Source organism: Brachypodium distachyon, chromosome 3 (assembly GCF_000005505.3).
Source record: "Brachypodium distachyon strain Bd21 chromosome 3, Brachypodium_distachyon_v3.0, whole genome shotgun sequence".
In the NCBI taxonomy this organism is placed as follows: domain Eukaryota; kingdom Viridiplantae; phylum Streptophyta; class Magnoliopsida; order Poales; family Poaceae; genus Brachypodium; species Brachypodium distachyon.
Window position 1 is genome coordinate 27,503,397 of NC_016133.3, and position 22,173 is coordinate 27,525,569.

Sequence of the window (22,173 nt, forward strand, 5' to 3'; positions counted from 1 at the left end):
ATTTACCAGTGGCGGTTTGGTTTTTCGACCACTTTAATCGCCACTGTACATCGTGCGCCGGTGATCACTAAATAGCTCCAGTGGCGGTGAACGACCACCGCCATGTGTGCTAGAGCACCGGTGGCGGTGCTGGTCGTGCGAGTGCTTTCACCGCCATCGGTGCTCTACTAGCAGTGGCGGTGGTTGCTCACCGCCACTGGTATTCGTTTTGGATTCCTCCAACGACGTCCAGTGGCGGTGAATTTTTTGGACCAGCTGTACCGTCACTGGAGCTCGTGCGCCAGTAAACCATTCTGACGTAGTGTATTTACATCATGTTGATTTGGCACAAAACGTTAGGATGAAAATTAATGAATATATGCTGATCATCCGGCCTTAAATGTCAGTCATCCTAAAAACTACAGTGTTCATCATAAAACCAGTCATGAGCTGAAGCTAGCGTACGTGTAGTTAGTGCAAATATTTGTGGGTATTATTCCAGCTGGTTCTTTTTACAGAGAGATGTGGACGAGGATCGTTGAATGTTGATCTAATGAGTTAGAAAAGATAAATAAACTTAACGAAAATCTCATTCAACTTATGAATTACTCCCTTCGTTGACTAAAAATATACTTAGACCAATTTGGAGGTTCACAGGAATCATGAAAAAAAATCTTCGTGAATATTGCATGAAGGCTATGGTTCTTTTTCCCGATTTAGCCAATGGAAGAGCTCTAGATTTTATCTTGTAACGAATACTCCCTCTGTTCCTAAATACTTGTCGTGGTTCCACGACAAGTATTTAGGAACGGAGGGAGTAGCAATTAAGTGATATATGCATGCACACAATCATGGATTAAGATACTGAGTTAGGAGAAAACTTTTTGTGTGCTACCGATATGAGAGATAATGCGATGGCAAATAACAAATTAACTCAAGAATAAAATAGCTTTCTCTTTTCAGAAATTTAGACTTGAGATTTGGGTTTGTATTGGAGGGATAGTAAACAATCTTATCTAATATTAACCTACTCGTAAGTCGTAAGGAGTGATGGATGAGTCTCCCACAACGTAAGGATCGCTCCAGTTGGAAAATGGCATAGGCCGCCTAGCCACGTAGTCACTGAGATATAAATGCAATCCTACTGGCTAGACAATGGGGTTGCAAAGCTGAAAAGGCCAAAGAGAGAGGGTCCTGGGCTACCACTTGGAAATTCATACTGTTTTGACCGTCCCGCCCACACGGACACGTTGCAACGGAACAACAAAGAGAAAATCATCATGTCCTAACACCCGTGGCCAATTAGACTCTCTGATTAAGCAAGGTGCTGCATGCGAAACAACTTAATTAAGCATCCCGCTGCTGGCTCCTACTTCCTACTAGGAATTTTATCAAGCAGGAAAAGGAGTTTTATTAACTAGGAACCTCGTGAGCAAATGGTTGTTTAAACTCCTAAAGAAAGATACAACATATGGCAGTTCCTCCTTTCACAATAAATATTTGTGATCAAAAGCACCTCTTAGGTGGAGTGGAAGCAAGGGGACTCGAATTTTTAGGCCGGCTTGATGAGCTAAGCGGATGTTTTTTTAATTTGGTACTCACTCCGATTCATAATAAGTGTTCCACGTGTAGTAAAAGTTGTACTAACTTTCTACTAAATCTCCGATACTTATTATCGACAACTTTGTACTAAATGTCCGACACTTATTATGGATCGACAACTTTGTACTAAATGTCCGACACTTATTATGGATCATATTGTCCGAAATAAACATGATCCAAAGTCTTGAGCACTTTCGCTCCAGGGGTGTCTTCTAGCCTTCTAGGCGGAGCCTTGTTGGACAGAAGTTTGATATTCTTCCACGCGGCTTTGCCGTTGCCACTCAATGTCGCTTAACACATGGGTCGTAGGGTCATTGCCTCCCAACGATTGAAAAAAAACCATAACAACCACATCTGCACTATAAAATTCAACCACGGAAAACAGAGAGAGCAGAGTGGAGCTGTTACAGAGTTGCTAAACTCGGCAAGACAGTAGCTAGGATGGGCTTTACGTGTAATCTAGACCTGAGGAACTAGCCTTGGCCTGCCATTAGGCTGACACATTTTATGCATTGAATCATTCTTAATTTAGTTTAATGCCCTACATGAGCCCCCAATTAGAGTACTATACCACTAGACTAAGCATGAACATGTACTAGCACTTTTGCAGATTCTTTGACCTTGGTCAAAGTCTCCCAGCAGGAAAAGGAATGTTTTGGCTTTGTCTTGGGGAAGGGAGCAACGCAATTAAATTAGCCGTAGCCAAAGCTGTACTTTGTGGTTTAGTTAATCAACAACGACTCCTAACAACTTAGACCCTTTGGGGGTCTAATCCTAGATTGCGTGAGGCTTTAGAGAGACCTTAGTTAATGCTAATCTTTATCACCCACTCGTGGAGTTCCCCACACCGTTAAGCTCGTGAGTTTACTACTAGCTAGTATTAGAGCATGCCTGATGATCTATCATGAACTGATGAACGTTTGCTCCAACTAGAGGGTATATCTTTGTTATCATGAACCAGTTTGTGTTAGTTCGGGGTGATATTTGGCTATTCTATTAGCAACAGTTATTGCTTCCATTGTCCATTAGTTACACCTGCAGGTAACCGGACAAGTTTAGTCCAGAGCAAATTTTGCCAAAACAGCAGTAGGGTCAGTAATGACAGAGCGCGCGGGCGGCAAGGCTGCGCAGATCGGGCAGAACGGAATTTGACTGCACGACCGTTTCTGTTTCTCTATTAAGTGAGCCTTGATTGCAGCAGCATTGACCCTGACCGGCCCGTCGTATTATTGTCTTTTTTCGTAGTACAAGCTGGTGATGCTCTTGGTCGCTTTGGCCCCGTTTGAAATAGAGATGGGTAGGAATATTTTTCTGGGCAAAAGATAGAACGTAGTAGGAATTTTGTAGGATTTCCTACAATTGTGTTTTGACTTTGAGTGAGAACAAATACTAGAGTGCTCAAAACTTCCCCATTTTTGCCGAGATTATGGGAATCAAGAAACCACAGTTTCTATGATGCAACTTTTAAAATTCGTTCCGATCCGAACCCTGAAAGGTTTGTATATCGTGCAAAAGGGAAAGGAAAACAAGAAGAATACGCTACGCATGCACACGCACGCGTACTTGGGAGTGATTTCAGCTACAGAGACCCATTTCAACTTTGAACACACACACACTCGCTTTATACTCTTTCCCTCTTCTCTGTGAATACAGAGAGGGACCTACCCTTTAGGCCTTTACCTCCTAGAAGTAGCAGACAGTGGTAGCATCACAACTCACGTTCTGCTCATCCCCACCCCACTTTGCTTCCGAGGCCAGCCACAATCAAATTCTGATTCTTCCTCATCCCGACCCTGCCTCCAACTGCGGTCTTCTTCTTCCCCAAACAATTTCTCGGCTCAAACAAATCCCCCCTCCACCCCTTTCCGTCAAATCACAATCTCTGTGCGCGGAAAGACAAACACAGTGCCCTACTACTTGTACCTTAGCCTCACCTGGCACGCCGTCTTGCAGGGAAAGAGACTGCCCATTTTTCTTGCATATATGGACTCGCCTGCTGCATGAGCGTGCTCCTCCTACTCGGCCAGGAACGATGAGAGATGGCACCAAGAAGAGCAAGGTGAGTTAATCTGAGGGATTTGGTTCTAATCTAATCTTGTTCTTCCTACCGTTGAATGATGTGCTGTGGTTGATTGCATTGCAGCTGTCATGGTCCAAGAGCCTCGTGAGGAAGTGGTTCAACATCAGGGGCAAGTCCCACGACTTCCACGCAGACGACGCCGCCGCAACCATTGGCAGGAGAGGTGAGCTCCGTGCTGGTCAATGCCTCCAAATCGCCTTGACTCTTTTCTCTCATTCTTACTGCCAGTGAATAACTGACTGAGTGGGGTCCTCACACCCACACACTGCCACCCGTTGTGGGCCGGTGGGGAGATTACTGTCTGTCTCGTTTCTTGTACTGTTCACATTTCTTTCTCTGCTGCCGTTTCTAGTCAAAGCTCCCAGTCAGTAGCTGCTTTTCAGGTCCCCATTGGTTTCCAATCCGATGTTTCATTTTTATTTCCAATCTGAATTTGTGGAGACAGTGGTTGTGTTCAACATTCTGCTCTGCTGTGGTTGCAGGAGGAGCAGGGGACGACGACTGGTCCAGCGGCAGCTTTTCCAGGAGGGAATCCTGCACGGCAAAGAAGAGCAGGACAGGTATATAACAAAACAAATCGAAATTGTTAAAAGAAGAGAATGTCACATTCATGTTTTTTTTTACCTATGGTGTGGTGCCAATCAAATCTCAGACAAGGCGTCGAGAAGGAGCTCGCACGAGCGGTCGCGGCGGAGCAAGATCGACCTGGACGCCGCCGAGGCCACCGTCACCATGGACTACAGGTACACTATTTTGCTTGGCTGCATCCATTGCTTTCTTCCACGTACGGCGGCGGATTGCCATAGCCGTACGACAAGGGCGAGAAGACGGCCGTGAATGATGTCTTGTTTGGTGGTGTTGAGGTAGGATCTTTGTTGCGACGTGGAATGTAGGTGGCCGCGCGCCGCCGTGCTCCCTCAGCCTCGACGACTGGCTCCACACCTCGCCGCCCGCCGACATCTACGTCCTCGGGTACGCCCATCTCCCCCGCTTGCTTAATTACCATCTATTTCCATCCAATCCAATATAGAAGCCATTGGAATTGATCGGCATTATGAGTGACGCAGGTTCCAGGAGATCGTGCCGCTGAACGCGGGCAACGTGCTGGGCGCGGAGGACAACGGCCCAGCGAGGAAGTGGGTGTCGCTGGTGCGGCGGACGCTCAACGCCCCGCCAGAGAACGCCGGCAGCTGCAGCGGGGCCCTGCACCACCACACGGCCTCGTCCCCGGCGCCGGACCTGGTGGCGGAGGTGGACGACGACTTCGAGGGGTCGGCGTCGCGGCGGCGGCAATGGGACAACCCGTCGCTCTTCCACCGGCGGTCGTTCCAGTCCTCCGGGCTCAGCCGGAGCATGAGGATGGACGGCGACGTCCTCCTCGGCCAAGGGCAGCCCAGGCTGGAGCGCCGGTACAGCGTCAACGACCGCGTCATGTGCGGCGGCGGCAGCAGGCCCAGCGATTACGAGGCCAGCTACCACCGCTGGGGCTCTGACGATGAGAATAACGACGGCGGTGAGTCGCCGAGCAGCACCGTCTTCTCGCCCTTGTCGTACGGCTATGGCAATGCGCCGCCGTACGTGGAAGAAAGCAATGGATCGGCTGGTGGCCACACTAGGTATAACTCAGTTTCTTCCTTCCCCCCTTAATTAAACTACAGTATATTGATCCTCATTTTTTTATGAATTACATTTTTTTTACTTGTCTTCATGGAATTTAGAGAGTCTTATTTGTTGAAACAAAACAAAATCTGGTGATTAGGTACTGCCTTGTTGCAAGCAAGCAAATGGTTGGGTTGTTCCTGATGATTTGGGCGAGGAGAGAAATAAAAAGCGACATAAGAAACCTCAAGGTCTCTTGCGTTGGCAGAGGACTGATGGGGTACCTCGGAAATAAGGCAAGCTATTTTTGTTCCTGAATCACATGCTTGCATTTGAAGGGGAAACAAATTATTATTCCAGTATAATAGTTTGGAATCCAATGAGAAATTGAAGGGTTTGTTTTCCAGGGCTCAATTTCGATTAGCATGCTCTTGCACCAAACGAGCTTCTGCTTCGTCTGCAGTCACCTGACATCAGGGCAGAAGGATGGCGACGAGCACCGCCGGAACTCGGATGTGATGGAAATCCTGCGGAAAACCAGGTTCCCCTTGGTTTATGGGCAGTATGAGAGATCACCGGAAACCATCTTAGAGCATGAGTAAGCAGAGTGTACCTTATATTGGATCCATAATTCCTTCTTCTTATGCAATACTACTATCCATACCCATGCATTAATCTACGGTTCCATTCCATGGTGCAGTCGAGTCGTTTGGCTTGGAGACCTGAATTACCGGATAGCGCTTTCTTACCGGGCAGTGAAGGCCCTTGTGGAGATGCGCAACTGGAAAGCGCTGCTGGAGAAAGATCAGGTCAGATCTTAGCAACAGCTCCTGAGCAATTGGTGCTTACTGTCATCCTTTTGCTTTGGCCATGTCACAAGCCTTCAAATACTTTTGCAAAACCAAAGGCCAAATTAATAAACTTCTGATGAGACATTCTTGTGCCTTTTCAGCTGAGGAGTGAGCAAAGAGGCGGCCGCGTGTTCCTCGGCTGGAATGAGGGGAGGATATACTTCCCTCCCACATACAAATACTCGAATAACTCTGACAGATATGCGGGGGAAGACATGAACCAGAAGGAGAAGAAGAGAACTCCAGCATGGTAAGATAAAGTACATCGCCCGACTTTTTGCAAGCTTGCATGCAGTTCAGCAAAACCAGTGATGTTGTTTGAACAGGTGTGATCGCATTTTGTGGCACGGGAGGGGTCTTAGCCAACTGTCATATGTCCGAGGAGAGTCTCGCTTCTCGGATCACAGACCTGTGTACAGCATGTTCAGTGCAGAAGTAGAATCAATCAACCACAGCCGGATTCAGAAGATGAGTTCCTCAAGCTCGCAACTGGACATCGAGGAATTGCTGCCCTATTCATATGGGTACACCGACATCAACCCGTATGGATATACTGACCTCAATTTCTACTGAAATGGATTTCAGAGTAAGCACTTCTGCCTAGAAGCAAAGCCATGGGAGGCAGACTTCAGAGACAGTCCAGGCCTGAGCAGAAAAGCCTTCAGTTATTGCAGTGCCAGTTCTTTGCCAGCAACAGAGGTACCAGGACCAGGGATACACCAAGTTCATGTTGAACATCTGGGTTTGCCTTGAATCCCATGGATAATCTCTTTTGCAGGTTACCATCTAGTAGTAAACAATGTTAGAGATTCCACGTAGTAGGAAGAGAGATGTTTCATTGACTCCATTAAGAAAAATGAGAACAGACAATAACATACCTAACATCAACAGCAGTGCTCATATTATGAGCAGATAGTACTGGCCGTTCAATCTGAAGCCCAGGTGACTTCGGCCAAAGCAGAGATATGGATGTTAGAAAACAACGGCAAACGTTCGCCAGATTTTTTTTTTCTGTACATTGTAGAGAAACTTCATTCTCTTTGGTTGCTGTGAGAAAAAGACCAGTGCCGATTTGTAAAATCTTTGTTTTTCTTGGCCTTTTGAATGCAGTAAAAAGGGTCATCAATGCTTGCAATATCTATACTCATTTCCCTGCATGGAAAAAGAAGAGTGCAAGCCATCATCGCCATGCATGTGTTGCTGTAGCCTGTAGGAGCACTGCATGATCGGTACTGAGCTGACAGAAAGGATACTAGTCAAATTCAGCCTTCAGTCTGCAGCAAAATGTGTTCTGCTCTTGCTTCTCTTCCCTCCTTTTGCTGTTCTTTGCAGGTGGCAGGAATTGTGAACAGAAGCCTCAAAAGGGGCTCTATTGCTTGCAATATTCCTGTTTCCTGTATATGAGATAATTCTTTTCCAATCCTTCATGGAACCATTTGCTACCACTTCTGAATTCTGCAACTATTCATATCGAGTGCAACTTGAGAGGCAAATAGTCTAGCAGTTATGGAACCTTTTATCATGGGATCTTGATGTGTCTAGATCCAAACATCAATTAACCTCACCAGAAGATAAATATATAAATATAAATATGAAACTAAGTAGTAAACAGAAATCATGTATGTTGAAGTTGCTGACATTACACAGAGACAAGTAACACGTGCACACGAGTGACAGACTAATATCCAGATTTTTAAAACAGACACATAAATACCTTGGCATTGGAGCGAACAGTGATTAGTTGTGTGTTCCTCCTCTTGTTCCTTTTTTTTGACTCTTTTTGCACATGGAATGTTTGTTCCACGCATAGTTGAGCAAAAAATAAAACAGTGACACAAAAAATACATGAATCTTTTTAACTAAAAAAAGGCTGCTAAATCAAAGAAACATGAATTCCTAGTCACGGGAAGGCCAAAACTATCACATCAATGTTCCAACAAAGCTCCTAGAGCACTTTAACCATGCACAATGTCAGCCTTACAAACTCTACTTCTTTTCGCGAATAGTGTTTGGTAACTCTTAAGCTAAAGATGGCCCTTGCTGCTTGAAAAGAAGTGTATTGCTTGCTCTATAGCTGTAGGTATACATCACGCTTGTCACTGACATGGAAGATCCATGCACCTCAGGACACAAGCCATTTTCTAGCACATATAGCAGTCTTCTTTAACCTCTTCTGGGGAAAATGAAACTGAAAATTCTATTGAACCTACCAAACTTTAGTTTGTCTTTATGAACTTAAGATGCACACTCCACTAATGTCTTTTGCATGATACAATCACAAGTTCACAACAGTGATCTTATTGCAGTAATGATAGCATCAAGTTTTTTCCTCCCAGTCAAGTGGAGCATCCATCATCTCTCCAGAAAGAAAAAGAAAAGTGGAGCATCCATCACTCAATCGGCATGGGGGCAAACATGGCTGTGTTATGACATTGCATCGTTTGGGTATGGAAGTGACTGGAGCAAAGCAAAGGGAGGACATGACCCTTGATATGATAGAGAGGGGAGATGTATTCATGTAAACCTAGCTAGGGATTGTAGATCCCTAAAGCCATCCATGGCCGCAACAGCTACTAGCCGAAAGCAGCAGCAGTACACTTTGCATCTCATGGACAGTGTGTAGCAAGCAAATGATAGTAGGTTGGTGATCATGCATGGAGGCAAGAACTCAGAATCCATCAACCATATACCTAGCTACTCAGATTTAGCATGCATATCTGAGTTGATTGTGTCTTCCTGCTAATTGATTATTGTGGGGTGCCCCAAACTGTTATGACTCATCAGAAGGGGGCTGCTGCTCTTTCCACAGCATCCTGCCCTGCAGCTCTGTGATCATCTCTCCCAGGTCAGAAAATTCACTCATTCTGGTCTCTGACCATGCACGACGTAGGCTCGTATATCTGAAATAGCAACCAATGACACTATTACATTGTGTGCCATTTCAAAGTCCCGTGGTTGTTACTATTTTCAATGAAGAAATCAGTGACACGGGAAAAAGGAAAAGATAAGTCAGATCTTGCATGCATGCATGCCACCCTGGGTTTGTGACATGTGTACGTGCAAGAACACCATCAATTGGCTCACAAGTACGCATGCAGGAGAAGAAGAAAGAGTAAAGTGCCTATCATTCGACTTGGCCCGAATCTCGAGGCATGAAAAGTTGTGATATCAGCACCTTCACCTTCCAGGAAAAAGAATGCCATATGAGCATATCCCATGGTCACTGCCATCATAAGGAGGCCTGACAACTCCACTAATCCACATGCTACAACTCTGCATTTAGCAAATGATGACAATTAATAGAAATGATTAACATGAAGACTTGTATCTAAGTAGAAATGAAAGATAATTTCTCCATAATGGTTGGACACAGATTCCGTATCCTCGGCGGCAGGTTCAAATTATGTGAGCATGTTTTTCCAGACTTTAGAACTTGCAAATCCACAACTGTCAACTATCAATTAAGCAATACAAAATACCATTTGAAGTACACACAATAGGGAAACACAAAAACAAGCTTCAGTTGGTACCCGTAAGCAGCGGACATTTTGCAGAAACCCAGAAGAGGCAACAGGCACATCAACCTTTTGGATTGAAAGAACTCGGAATCAGAATCAGATATGATCTTCGGAAGTGAACTGAAGCCTACTTTTGTCTTTGCGAATGAGATTTTACTTAGGGGGAGAGAGAAGCAGCCAGCAGAAGCAACTGCAACTGTTGTGTCTTCTTTCATGTATGGAACTTGAAGCATGCACTCTGCTATTCATGAAATTAAGAAAATGGATATCACTGTTTATAATCCACTGACATGTATGATGTGTCCAAGATATTTGATTAACAGGCCTAACTCCCTTGCTTCTTGAAGTTGCAGCAACAATCTTTTCCAGGGTTTTACCGACAGTGAGTTCAGGCCAACTGATAGATTTATCACACAGGAGAGATGTTTATCCAGCAGTGAACATTTATCGGAGAGTAAACAAGCACACATTTGAAAATGAAACTGATTCGAGTGTTGCAGATGCTGTCAATGTTTACAGATTGGAACTTTAGCAGAGTTTTTTTATATGGGAATGAACTCTGATCTTGATCCATGCATTTGATACCTGATCTAAGCTACAGAACAGTTCCATGCCTTTTTACAGCTAAACTAGCTAACTGCATCAATTTAACTTAAACAAACATGATGGGCACCTTCTAGGCTTCTCACTAAACTTGTTAAGATATTGTTCCATGTAAAAGGTTAACATGGTGGTGTAATAAAGATTACTTGAGTTCCAGCATCATAACACGTCAAGCTTCGAGCAGCAGATTTGTGGGAATAATAAGAGTAGTCAGATCAACCAAAGGTGTGACTTTTGTCACCAAGGTGGTGTATAGAATCATGGCATGCAATGTGCTCATCGAGATCTCTCTAGGTCCTAGCTAGGGCATCCATCTCTGAACGGTCTAGTGGTTAAGTAACTTCGTTTTCAAGAGTTCCTTTTGTAACTTGACATTTCCTTGTTACTGTGCAAATATACTAAGGACATCTTTCTTTAGTGGGTCAAGATCTGTTTTGAAAAGAAGAAAAACCAGCTAAGGTCTCACAGTTGAGAACTTCTAAGACGCTACCAGATTGATATGAACCGTTAATCTGTTATGATCCAATGGCTAATATTGCTATTGCCTCATATACAAGCAAAAGGTACTGTCAATGATTGTCTAGCGCTTATATAGATTTTACACTCTACATTAAAGGAAATAAGTTATAACGGCACTAAAGCACAAAAGTAAATAAGGAAAGTTTCAACAATGTTAACTAATATTATCTCTATCATCCAGTTTTGAATTCTCGATTCGTTACAAACTGACAGCATGGAATTGTTTTTTATTGTTTCCTTTTGCAAGGCTATTTTAATTGTTTTTTATACCTACACGTATATATATACTAGTAGAACAGACATGCTAAAAATGTGCCATATAGAAAAATTATATTTATGCCGGATGTTTGATTAACATGCTAAGAATATGCATGTTTTAATTACATAAATACATTGATTATTAATTTATTATTTACTTAAACAATATAGACAAACTATATTTATGTCGGATGTAACACATACACATATAAGAAATCACGCATGCATTTGAAGTAGAAGAAACATAGTTTATGTTTGAACTGCCTTAATTTAAGATTAGTTGTGTGTGTTTTTTTTTACAAAGAACTTCGGATGTTTGTGTGATAGCAAGACATGAAAAAAAATCTTCTAAAAGTTGTGTCATGTGCTAAGAAGAAAAAGAAGCATATTTCATTATACAGCATGTAGAGTTTATATGGAAGCCAGTATTAGGAGATAACATCAAATCTGTCAAAAATATTTCCTTACCATCTTGCTATGCTTACTATGTTTACATAGCCCAATTTACCCTTCATCAAGTGATAGCTAGAATTGAATTCTCCTTGTCTTAAAAGAGCTCCTCGCAATTGTTATACTGTATATAAACATTGACAAGGGACTCATGCAAGGGGAGCTGCAGTGAGGCTGAGAGACAGAAATAGCTGTACCAATTTTTTTTTTTTGAGGTACCAACTAATTTCGCAGCGTCAGTAATAGATTTTTTTTAATTGTATTCAAACTGATAACACGTAGAGAAGGAAGTACTTTATCCACTATCCCTTTTCAACTTCTGGTTGGAAAGGACAGTAGGCTTCACCTATGTTCACAGTACTAATTTTGTTATTATTTTTCAAACTGTGCAGTTACAACTTACAAGGACTAATTATTCTCCTTGCTTTGTGTAAACAATGTTAGAAAATTAATATATTAATTAATTTTGCAAATAATGGAGTAAAATACATCAATGGAGTAATGAACTTCAGTAGCGGAATTCTAAGGAAGGACATAAGATCCAGTAGTTAATAAACACTATGTCACGCTCGTGGTATAGTCCCATGTGCATGCCACACTTGCAGTTGCATAAAAGAGAGCAAAGTGAGCAACAACATTGGAAGACAAGGCAACAGAAAGAAATTCAATTCAAAATTGTAATCACCATCTTGTGGGCATAGATCCCTATAACGCGCAGCCCTAGGTATCCAAATAAGGGATGATATCCCATTAATATCTTCTAAATTAGTTAGGCAAGATATTTGATAGGAATATTAAGATATGGTTTGTTAGAAAAGTAGAGATTAGTTTCTTCGTTGTCAAGTTGAGTCTTCCATATAAAAGGGCCCCCTATAATCGTTATGAGGTAGCCAAGAAAAAAATCAATTGAGGTGACACTACCTTCATGGAGCTGTCGCACCTCTCGAGTCCAGGGTTACCCCCACACAGGCCCTAGAGCCATTATCCCCCGTGTCGTGAACCTAGCTCATGACAATTTGGTATCATATGACAGGATTCAAGCTGTGTTGGACAAGTTGCAAGCAAACCTTACGCCAAGGTTGAAACTACACTCTGTGCAAACAACCTCCTGAGGGTGGAGCAATGAAAAGCAGCCATGCCAACAACCACGTACCAAAAGCTGCAGCGCTGCTAGTATAGCTGTCTCCTTTGCAATTGCCTTCATTTCTGCTGCTGCCCCTGGTTTCACAGTCGCTACCCCTATAGGTGACATCATTAAAGCCAGCCTCGGCACAACATCTGTTCTTTGATTGTGCGATGGCACGAGTTGCTTGGCGAGCTATTTACATAGCTTTTAAATTTTTCCCTCCAATCAGTGTTGACAGTGTAGCTCATGTTTTTAGTTCTTGTCTTCGAGGGGTTTATAAGTCCTTGGTTCTCTTATTCTGGTTGGGGCTGCAGCGGTGTTTTGGTCTATTTGGACTTTGGTTATGCCAGAATGATACTGTTTGATAAGAAAAAAGCTAACTCATGTATACAGGTGTTGCTCTAGTGTACCAGCTGGTTGCTATCATTGGCGTTGTTACAGCCGGTGCAGCACAAGGAGCCAAATGGAATTTGACGCAAAGAAGCTCGAGTGGATTACCAGTGAGTTTATGCCTCGGTTTGGGTGGTGTGCTAGTTAGCGGAGTAGAAGCTTTTATGACAAAACAAATGCTATGGCTTCCTCGAGAGCTAGAGAATCCCCAAAACAAATGCTATGGCTTCCTCGAGTACTAAACTTTAGGCTAGATTCATCATGTATCCAGAGGCCAGGAGCAATAAAGCTTCCATTTTCTTAAAAAAAAACACCTTTGCTAACTAGCAGCTCGAGGGTGAGGCAAGTCCAGCAGGCTGTGGGGTCAACTACGAGATGTGGTGTTGTTTGTGCTGGTCTTCAAGCTTGCAAGGAGCAGCAACAAGCGCCTTGGCCGCCCAGCAGCAGGGAAGAAGAGTCTTTCAGGGCCGGTGGCAGGAAGGCAATGTCTCTCAGCGCAGGCAAATGCTGTGAGATGTGCTGTGGCAGCATGGAGGTTCCTGCCCCCTGGCAGAATGGAGAAACCACTTCTTCCAAAAGCAGCAGGGGCATGGTTGCATCCTCCTCCAATGTCAGAGGTGCTGCACAACTATGACAGCCATCAGCTTGAGGCCTTCTTGGACTTCAGTCGTGGCCACCATCGCAACTAGTGGACAAGCTGCTCAAAATAGGGGGCAGGGGGAGAGAGGGGTTATGTTATGGGCGTACATCCCTAGGTATCCAAATAAGGGACGATAACCCATTAGTATCTTCTAAATTAATTAGGCAAGAGATTAAGAGAGAAATATTAAGTTGTGGTTTGTTAGGAAAGCAGAGATTAGTTTCTTGGATGTCAAGTTGAGTCTTCCCTATAAAAGGGTCCCCTGTTATTGTTATGGGGAAGTCAAGAATAAATCAATCTAGTTCTTCCGTCCACTTCCTCCTTGCCCTTGAAGTGTGGCTACCTTCGTAGAGCTACCACGCCTCTAGGGTCAGTTCATGGATAATGTGCAGAGGGAGGGAAGGGGGGATCACGATTCAAAGAACTACTGCTAAATAAGGAACTTCTAAGAGCACGTCTCGCTAAGAATTGCACATACAAATGCTAGCCAAAGCAACGAAGTTGCCACTTAAAGATAAACAATGCATGTAGTTGTCATTTAGAAGTTCATAGCACTATCATGTATAATAGGTGTAGAATGTCATTAAGCAAATAGATATATGTCAATCTTAATGTTTAGTAGGATCCAAGATATTAAGTAGTACCAGTTAGGATTGAAACCATTTGACTCTGTCAATATTAAGAAAAAGAGTAAAATACACCGGAAGTCCTATAAACTATGCGAGGTATGGCAAGTGAGTCCTAATTGTATCAAAGTGCATATTTTGACCTTAATTCTTTTAAAGTTGTACACGTGTGGTCCTAAACATGCCCAAACCGGTGCTGACCGCCTAGGTGGCAAGTTGACTGCCACGTTGGCTAACTGCTTAGTCGATGGTATATGCAAATACACCCAAATTCCTTCCGCCTCTCACTCCGTGGTCCTTCCCCCAAATTTTCCCACCCGCTCTGAGGAGAGAGGTGCCATGGCCGACGATTCACCACCCCCAAATTTGAAATCCTCATCAATTTGGTACAAATTGCAACCAAATTAGAAATCCGCAAAAACCCAAATAGCTGTGTACAAAGGCAAAATTACCTGGTGATTTGGTCACTTGTTGAAGACTGCCTAGATTCATCTCTGACTGACAGACGAGACGAATTGCGGTCTTGATTTCGCAGCATGGACACTTCACTGATGGCAGCGGCGGTGGTAGAGGAGCTTGTGTGGTCGGGGGTGCGGGCTGCGATGGTGGAGGAGACCCCCTTCTTCTTGACTCTCTTCCCCGCCACGACAGACAAAATTGAGGTCGAGGCGAGCCAGACATGGCGGTAGGGCAGTGGCAGAAGCTGAAGGCGACGGGGAGGAGACGAGATATGAAGCAGAGCATATATGAGAGAGAGTCCCCATTCTTTGTGAGGGAATTTTTGCAAATTTTCACACCACCTGAACGGCGGAAAAACTCCCGACCAACGACCTTTAGGCGACACGTGGCGGCAGTCAACTTGCCACCTAGCCGGTCAGCAGCAGTTCGGGCGCGTTTAGGACCGCACGTGTACAACTTTACAAGAATTAGGGTCCAAATATGCAATTTGATACAATTAGGACTCACTTGACATACATCGCATAGTTATAAGACTTGCGGTGCATTACAAACCCTGCTTGAAAGAAGGCAAACATCAAAAAATCAAAGAAGATTTTGCTAACTATTGCAAATGACTGGGTTGAGATTTTTTTTCTCAAACATCAAGAAGAAGGCGCAAGAAGCGCAAGTACAAAGGCAGCCCAAAGAGCAAAAGCTCAAAAAGCGAAAACAAAAGGAAAAAAGCGAAAAGAAAAGAAAAGCAGGCCTTCGGCCCCTATACAAGGAGTAGGCTAGACCCAGCATCGGGGGGGGGGGGGGGGGATGACTGGGGTTGAGATTGTATTACAGTTTGAATCCTCCGAACTTTATTGGTGTTCTCTGTCCTGAACTCCACGAGAGTCAAGATGTAATGAAAATATACAATATTTCATAAACTGGAAGGGACTCTTCTGAATTATGTACCGAACGGCGAACAACAACAAAAATCTCTACAATTATGATTTGTAGTGCAAACCTTGAAAGAGGTACCCTTTCCTAATACCATGGCACAATGCAATATGGAATCAAGATGAATTTTCTTGTAAAAAAAACAGAACAACCTTATATATATTACATCTAATTATGGTTTCCTATTATGAGCTTCACTAGCAGCAAGCTTGCAAATTATCTGTTTCTTAAGAATTCCACAAAATATTTGCCTGCATTTGTAAAGTGTCATCTATCTGTCATCAGTACTGTCTGTCGTACTCAATGTTGTGAACTATGCAGTGATATATTCTTCATGTAGAAGTAGGGAACTTAAGCAGCGGTGCAACGGAACAATGGAAGAAACACAAGAGAGGGCCATGTTTTAGAATGAGAGGTACTTCCAAAGCATATTATGCTAACATATAGCATGATGCAGCTTGCGAATAACGCATCATAATGAAACGTACAAATAGAATTGTCTGTACTGAGTAGTCAGAGCCAGAGAAAAAAAAGTGGGGAAATCTTTGAGCTAAAAGAGCATTGGTAACACAAATGATAAAAAAAATTAAGATGTTAAAAAGGGATATGACAGATATATAACTTGCACAATACATGACTTAGAGAAGAAATATATGCACCCTAGAAACACTAGCACTAAGTGGCAAACTGAGAAAGAAAATTAGTACCTTAGCAACACCAGCACTAAGTGGCAAATTGAGATGTTGAGTGTTTCACCTTCTAAAAATCACAAAACCCCCCTTGTTTAGATTTTAACAGTTCCGTTTATAATAAAACATACTTTCTGTGCTGGTAAACTAAAGCCATCTATAATAAACTAGTATCTGAAATCTACTGAAAGACATACTTCAACCACAAGAACAAAAAACATAACTACTGCAATGCCTATTAGCCTCCAGCCATCCTCCATATTCATTGTGAGGTCTTGAAAAACCACTATAGCAGCTATCATGGAAGCTATGACTTGCCATGTTTTAATATTAGAAAAATAATAATAAATATGCATATAAAGATTAGCCATATAATGCGAGTTTGGATAGAAAAATTCTAGTAGATGCCCAAATGATCATAACATACGAAACTTTCTTCACATCAAGTACTAGCATTTGGGCCTTGCAATAAATTAGAAAAACAGAAAGATCAAAGATGGGTCCTTTTATAGGTTTTCACATCGTTCAAGTTTATATTTGATGCATTTGGTTCTTCTAATAAATTTGGGTTTCAAAATGAGCATGTTGTTTTAGCATAAAGGTATCTATATGGGATAAAGAAGGAGCTACCGATAGCTATGAGCTAAGGGCAAACAATGGAGCTTTTTGGAGCTATAACACACACACATCGCTAATATAGCAGAACGTTGGCCCATCATTTAGCTGCTACTCCCTCCATTCCAAAACACAACTCATATAGATTTTTCTCATTTGTTCCACAACACAACTCATTTTTCTCTTGGTACCCGCACCCGGCCAATAACTACTCATATCCATTTACTATTAATCCAATATGAGTGGTTAGGCACTAGAAATGAGAGCTGCCTTGGTCCAAATGCACAAATCTATATGAGTTGTGTTTTGGAACGGAGGGAGTAGTGTTCAAAACAGAAATAATGTAGCTATAGTTGCTAGCTATTTAGAACATTTCCTGAATTCCTTGAAACATAGAGGCCAACTGCAACATATTTCATCCAGGGAGTTCATGCAAATTACAATAAGGCTGTTACGGGATCAAAGATTTGATTTACCAGAGGTGGGACATACAGTGGTATCCAACTATGCTGATCCCAGAACATCGCCAGACTGCACAGTGTAGTAACAGCTCAGACATCTCAGTTGTAGGGTTTCCTGCTTTCAAAAACCCACTTTCATGTCAATCCAATCCATCTCTTGAATTGCAGTGCTGCTTCTCTCCTTATCAGTTGAGCTTCTGTTTGAACCTTAGGAGCCTTACCTTTGTACATTGTTCTATGGTATTTAAGCCACAAGGACTTGTACTTGTATTTATCTATGAACATCTTGCATTTTTCCATCATTTCTATAACCTCCATTGCTCGAAGGAAGAAACCACCTCTCACAAAGCAATACAATAGAGAGTCCAAAAGCTCCTGATCAAATTTCATTGAGTTAGAGTTGGCCAGAACTTTCATTTCACCCCACAAATCTGTCACCTCCACATATTTGCCACCAATGGCAGCGTAAGCGGTTACTAAAGAATGAAAAGTTTGTGCATTTGGTGTGTGTCCTAAAACTCGCATCTTGCTCAGTGCTTTGTGAGCATCATGCATTAATCTCTTCTTACAGAAGAAATGTATAACATTGTTCCAGTCATGAATAGCATGATTAACTGTATGACCACTCTTCACTTCTTCGACTAGCTTAGTCGTCAAAGCAGCTTCACTGTTATCACAGCTTTGTACTAGCATCTCAAACTCCCTGTGACCAGATTTTACAACTTTTGAGTTCCTCATCTCTTTAAAAAGATGCAAAGCACCTGCGGTGTTCTTGTGATGTACCCTGGATTGTATCAAATCCTCATAGCAGCTTGAATCAAGTTGAATTCCTGCTTGCTGAGCATCCTTCAAAAGTGCAGTTATATCATCTTCATGATGGCCCTCTTTACAATAGGCTTTTAGGAGTGATGAATAAATAGAAGAACCAACTTTAATTCCAGAAAATCTCATCTCGTCAAGAAGGTCATGTGCTTGCTCTAGTAACCCAACAGAAATGCATGCGTTTATCACTTGGACGACAAAGGAGCTCTCAACAGAGACAGGAGAATCCTCCTTGCTTGCTTTCACAAGAAATGACGCTAAGGCACTGATCTTGTCTGCTTCCAAGAAAGCTTTGACAAGTTTGGCATACATCGTTTCTGTTGGATGGAGGATACCATGTTCAGATTTTACTAATCCAACCTGATCCTGCAACTTATCTGATAATAGATTGAGTAATCCTCTCGCATCTAATTCAAGCCTTGCAAAGCTCTTATCCTTGAAGAACGAAACATAACTTCGCATTTGACCATTAGCAGATACAGATTTGTTGGGCGAACCTGAATTTTCAGGATCAGATTTCTCAAAAGGAAGATAAATCTTGCTACTTTCAACTGCTTCAAGGACTGCTTTAGCTGCTTCTAGTGATCGCTTTGCATTCTTACCCTTTCTAAGCATATCCAATACCATATCCACTGCAGAATCCAAATCCCCAAATTTCAAATGACAGGAGAGAAGGCAATCATAAAATTGCTGAAACTCCAATTCACTAAGACCACAGGCTTCATCAACATGCCTCTTCAACTTAACAATCTCATCTTTGTGCCCATTCTTTTCATATATACGGGCCATGACAATCAATAAGCTGACATCAGGTTTCACCCCTATCCTAGGCATTAATTCAAGAAGCTGCTCTGCCTTTTTAGTCGTACCAAACAGGAGGGATGCAGTCAGAACTATGTTGAATGTAAATGAATTGGGCTTCATTGATAGCAATGGACGGTTGCTCTTCTTCCGCGGATCAACTCTATTATTCTGGAAAAGGTAGCCAATCTCCATTACCATGTCAGCAGCAAGAAATGCACCATTTGCAGTTTGACACATGTGTGCTATAATTCCCGACCATGCTGCAACAGGTGGGTATGCTTCCATCTTTACCAACTTCCTCACAACATTTACAGCAAGATTAGGAAGAGCACACTGTGCTAGAGTAAGAGATAGGTAAATTAGGGGTTCCTTCTCCAACAATTCGTGCTTTTCTTCGAATGCATGATCGACCACATTATATGACTGGTTCAGCCTGTGAACATCACGTGTCACTGCGAAGCCAGTGATAAGTTTACTCAGAACAGACTTTCTTGGAAGTCCATCCATGTGAACATGTTTCTCATACGCCCTCCATGCATCATCAAACCTCTGCTGATCGATTGCATTCTCTATCTCCAATGCTAGCTGAGATGAGTCACGGGCTTGGACCAGAACAGTTTGGGCAGTAGTGGAAAAGCAAGCACCACAACTACGAATATGCAGTTTATGGTTCAAGAATCCGATATTTTTATCTGCAGTGCGCTTAGTCCGATTTCGCACATAGTCCAAGAAGTGTACACTGTCATGACCAACCAAAGGTAGTGGGCTCACAAAGAATGAAATTAAAGCACGGCATGGATTCGATCTTGTACAGACTCTTCCAACACGAAGCATTTGCCTGCCATGGATAAGGAAATGAGAACTACTGCAACAATAACACTAAAGACTGGAAGAATCTTTTACATATTTGCAAATGCACGACCAAGAATACACATCCAAAGAGATCCCGGCTGTAGGTTGGAGAGGCCGATATGTGAACAAGATCGATATGTGAACACAAGGGAAGAAAGAGGAGGCGGAGCTTTACCGGTGGCAGGGCTGCTTCCAAGTCGCCGCTGTGCACCGCTACCGAACGGCGGAGCCAGAAGTTGCTTACACCCCCAGGCCAAAAAAGTTTAGGCAAATGTTTCTTTTCATTTTTCTCTAATTCATCTTGTCTCTCTGTAAAGTTAAATTTGAACAACAAATTATTAAAGGGAAATCATCAATCCATCACATATTATTGAAGGGGAATCATCAATTCATCACATTTGTATACTAATCAACTAGCTCTAAATTAAAGAACATAATTTTTGGAGAGGACAGTGGACATAAGAGCAAGCAATGAAGCAAAGTTGCAGTCACTGAGTCACAGAGGAGATTTACCAATTGGCTACTGGTCTACTGGGATTGGAGTTGCCGAGTCAGGGAGCCGGGTAGGCGGGACTGCGAGCCCGGTGACCAAGCGCCGCTTGCGGGGCTAGGGGGAGTTGCTGGAGCGGCGGACTGCGGTTGCCGGCGGCGGCGACCAGACGCAGTCAGGACTCAGTAACGAGCCGCGCCATGACCTGGGCCAGGAGGTTCGACTGGGCTTACCGGCTGAGGCGGTCGAGGCCCAGATCTTTGCTGTTCCAGTTTGGAAAAACAAATCCACGACTTTGTCGGCCTGGGTAGCCTGGGGCTCTGCTCCGCCCCGCTACCTGCGTTGCGCGCGTCAGACTGGGCGTTCGGGTTAACCCGAAATTACGGGTCGGGTAGCGGGGCACCGGCCCCCGAGGGGTTGGCGGGGCGCTGGGGCTGGAGGAGAGAGGTGCGGGTGGTGGCAGGCGCGGCAGCGCGGGCAAAGCGAGGTCGGCGGCTCGGACGACGTGCCGGGAGGCTCACGCTCGTGAGGAAGATGAGGAGCCGGATAGAGAGCCGTTGAGTTGGGTTGGGCTGTTAGTGGGCAGTTGGGCTTGGGCCAAGATCCTATGTGCTATGTTTTCTATTAAATCGGGATATTCAGTTTATTCTTTTTTAACCATAAAGTAACACCTTTCGCTACGAAAAACAGAAAGTAATACCCGAATTACCCAAAATAATTTCACGTTTTCTGACTCTATTTGACACCCTAAAATTCTGGTTGATTTTTTGCTTCGGGTTGTTCGGGATCGGGTTCAGGTTTTTCAGGTTCGAGCTTCGGATAACGGGTTTCAGCAACCGCCGCACGAGGCTTACTCCTAGTCTGACGGGGATTGGGAGGGATCGACGAGATTTTAGATCAATTGACTTTAATCACTGCGGGGAATGTGACAACTGAACGAGGCTTGAGTGTGCCACGACAGCTGTTGCCATTCCCATGCGAGAGATGGGGGCCGTTCATGAATTCTTATTTTATTTTTATTCAGTTTAGGAGTTTTCCCTACACATTTTTCTTTTTAGAGTAATTTTGGCTTTGTTGAGATGGACACTACATTCTAGATTCGTAGTTATCCATGCAAAGTAATATTTAACAAATAATAATTAAGGTCATGTATGTATGTGTTTTTTCAGACAAATACAATGATGTTTTCTATGTGTGGCAAGATCTGCCAGGGCAGCAAAAGGACAAGCTTTTTCATGAACGTAAAACATGTCATTGTAAGTCGGGTTTCAAAAAGTCACCAGTAACACGTAACATATACATTTCTATGCCTAACAACCATGTTTATTAAATAAAACAAAGCTGAGATGGACGAAAAGCCCATAAAACCTACATTAAATTATGAAAGCAGTACTGCGATCAAGGCTGAACCAGAGGTTTTATTGAAGAGTATAGTGAAATCTCGTTTTCTTCAGCATGTGGGGGCGGCGCTCGAGCCCTCTCGATCCAATGCCAGGGACCTTGTTGCAGAATTGCAAAGAGAACATAAGAGAATTTTGAGCTGCGGAATCTTGTCGAACAACGAACAGACGCCAGAGCCGAGAAGGTCAATGGAGGAATACCTACACTGTAGGCCAGGTTTAAGGCTCGATTCCCGGCAACAACCAAGAATGGTAACATGGTACACTGATGGTGCGATGAGTAAACTGTTATTTTTGCTCGCTAGTGATGGGATTGTGCACATTTTAACTGTTATTTTGCTTGCCTGATCATGCAATGGTGAACGTTAAGCTATGATCGTATGTCATTTGTATGCCCGCCGCTGCTGAAGGAG

The 22,173-nt window shown here is 43.2% G+C and overlaps 2 protein-coding genes across 7 annotated transcripts; one reads left to right on the forward strand and one right to left on the reverse strand.

Annotated features, from left to right (window-relative positions):
• The first annotated feature begins 3,076 nt into the window (after positions 1 to 3,076).
• LOC100829725 (type I inositol polyphosphate 5-phosphatase 4) lies at positions 3,077 to 7,250 on the forward strand. Its single transcript, XM_003573892.4, has 11 exons — positions 3,077 to 3,640; positions 3,725 to 3,824; positions 4,144 to 4,221; positions 4,314 to 4,404; positions 4,529 to 4,633; positions 4,729 to 5,277; positions 5,421 to 5,556; positions 5,668 to 5,858; positions 5,961 to 6,069; positions 6,213 to 6,361; positions 6,438 to 7,250. Exons 1-11 carry the CDS (start codon positions 3,614 to 3,616, stop codon positions 6,682 to 6,684), a joined length of 1,782 nt encoding a protein of 593 aa, XP_003573940.1. The 5' UTR covers positions 3,077 to 3,613; the 3' UTR covers positions 6,685 to 7,250.
• A 1,131-nt stretch (positions 7,251 to 8,381) lies between these two features.
• LOC100840932 (pentatricopeptide repeat-containing protein At1g03100, mitochondrial) lies at positions 8,382 to 20,889 on the reverse strand. Of its 6 annotated transcripts, XR_002964977.1 has the most exons (6): positions 20,384 to 20,889; positions 20,046 to 20,179; positions 17,408 to 19,856; positions 16,335 to 16,386; positions 9,293 to 9,384; positions 8,382 to 9,011 (listed from the first exon to the last, which is right to left on the reverse strand). XR_002964977.1 is itself a non-coding variant. In XM_010236440.3 (3 exons), the coding sequence occupies exon 3, from the start codon at positions 19,850 to 19,852 to the stop codon at positions 17,528 to 17,530; it is 2,325 nt and encodes a 774-aa protein (XP_010234742.1). In that variant the 5' UTR covers positions 19,853 to 19,856; positions 20,046 to 20,179; positions 20,384 to 20,889; the 3' UTR covers positions 17,271 to 17,527. The 6 variants fall into 6 exon arrangements, 1 of the variants encoding a protein (XP_010234742.1); XR_001407088.2 differs by lacking the exon at positions 16,335 to 16,386; XR_001407087.2 differs by lacking the exon at positions 16,335 to 16,386 and having other exon boundaries at positions 9,287 to 9,384.
• Positions 20,890 to 22,173: the final 1,284 nt, after the last annotated feature.

Coding starts and splice junctions, on each gene's coding strand:
- LOC100840932 (XM_010236440.3), bottom strand. CDS start 19,852: ATGCTTCGTGTTGGAAGAGTCTGTACAAGATCGAATCCATGCCGTGCT.
- LOC100829725 (XM_003573892.4), top strand. CDS start 3,614: ATGAGAGATGGCACCAAGAAGAGCAAG. Junction 5,557..5,667: donor TGGGGTACCTCGGAAATAAG/GCAAGCTATTTT, acceptor TTTGTTTTCCAG/GGCTCAATTTCGATTAGCAT. Junction 6,070..6,212: donor CGCTGCTGGAGAAAGATCAG/GTCAGATCTTAG, acceptor GTGCCTTTTCAG/CTGAGGAGTGAGCAAAGAGG.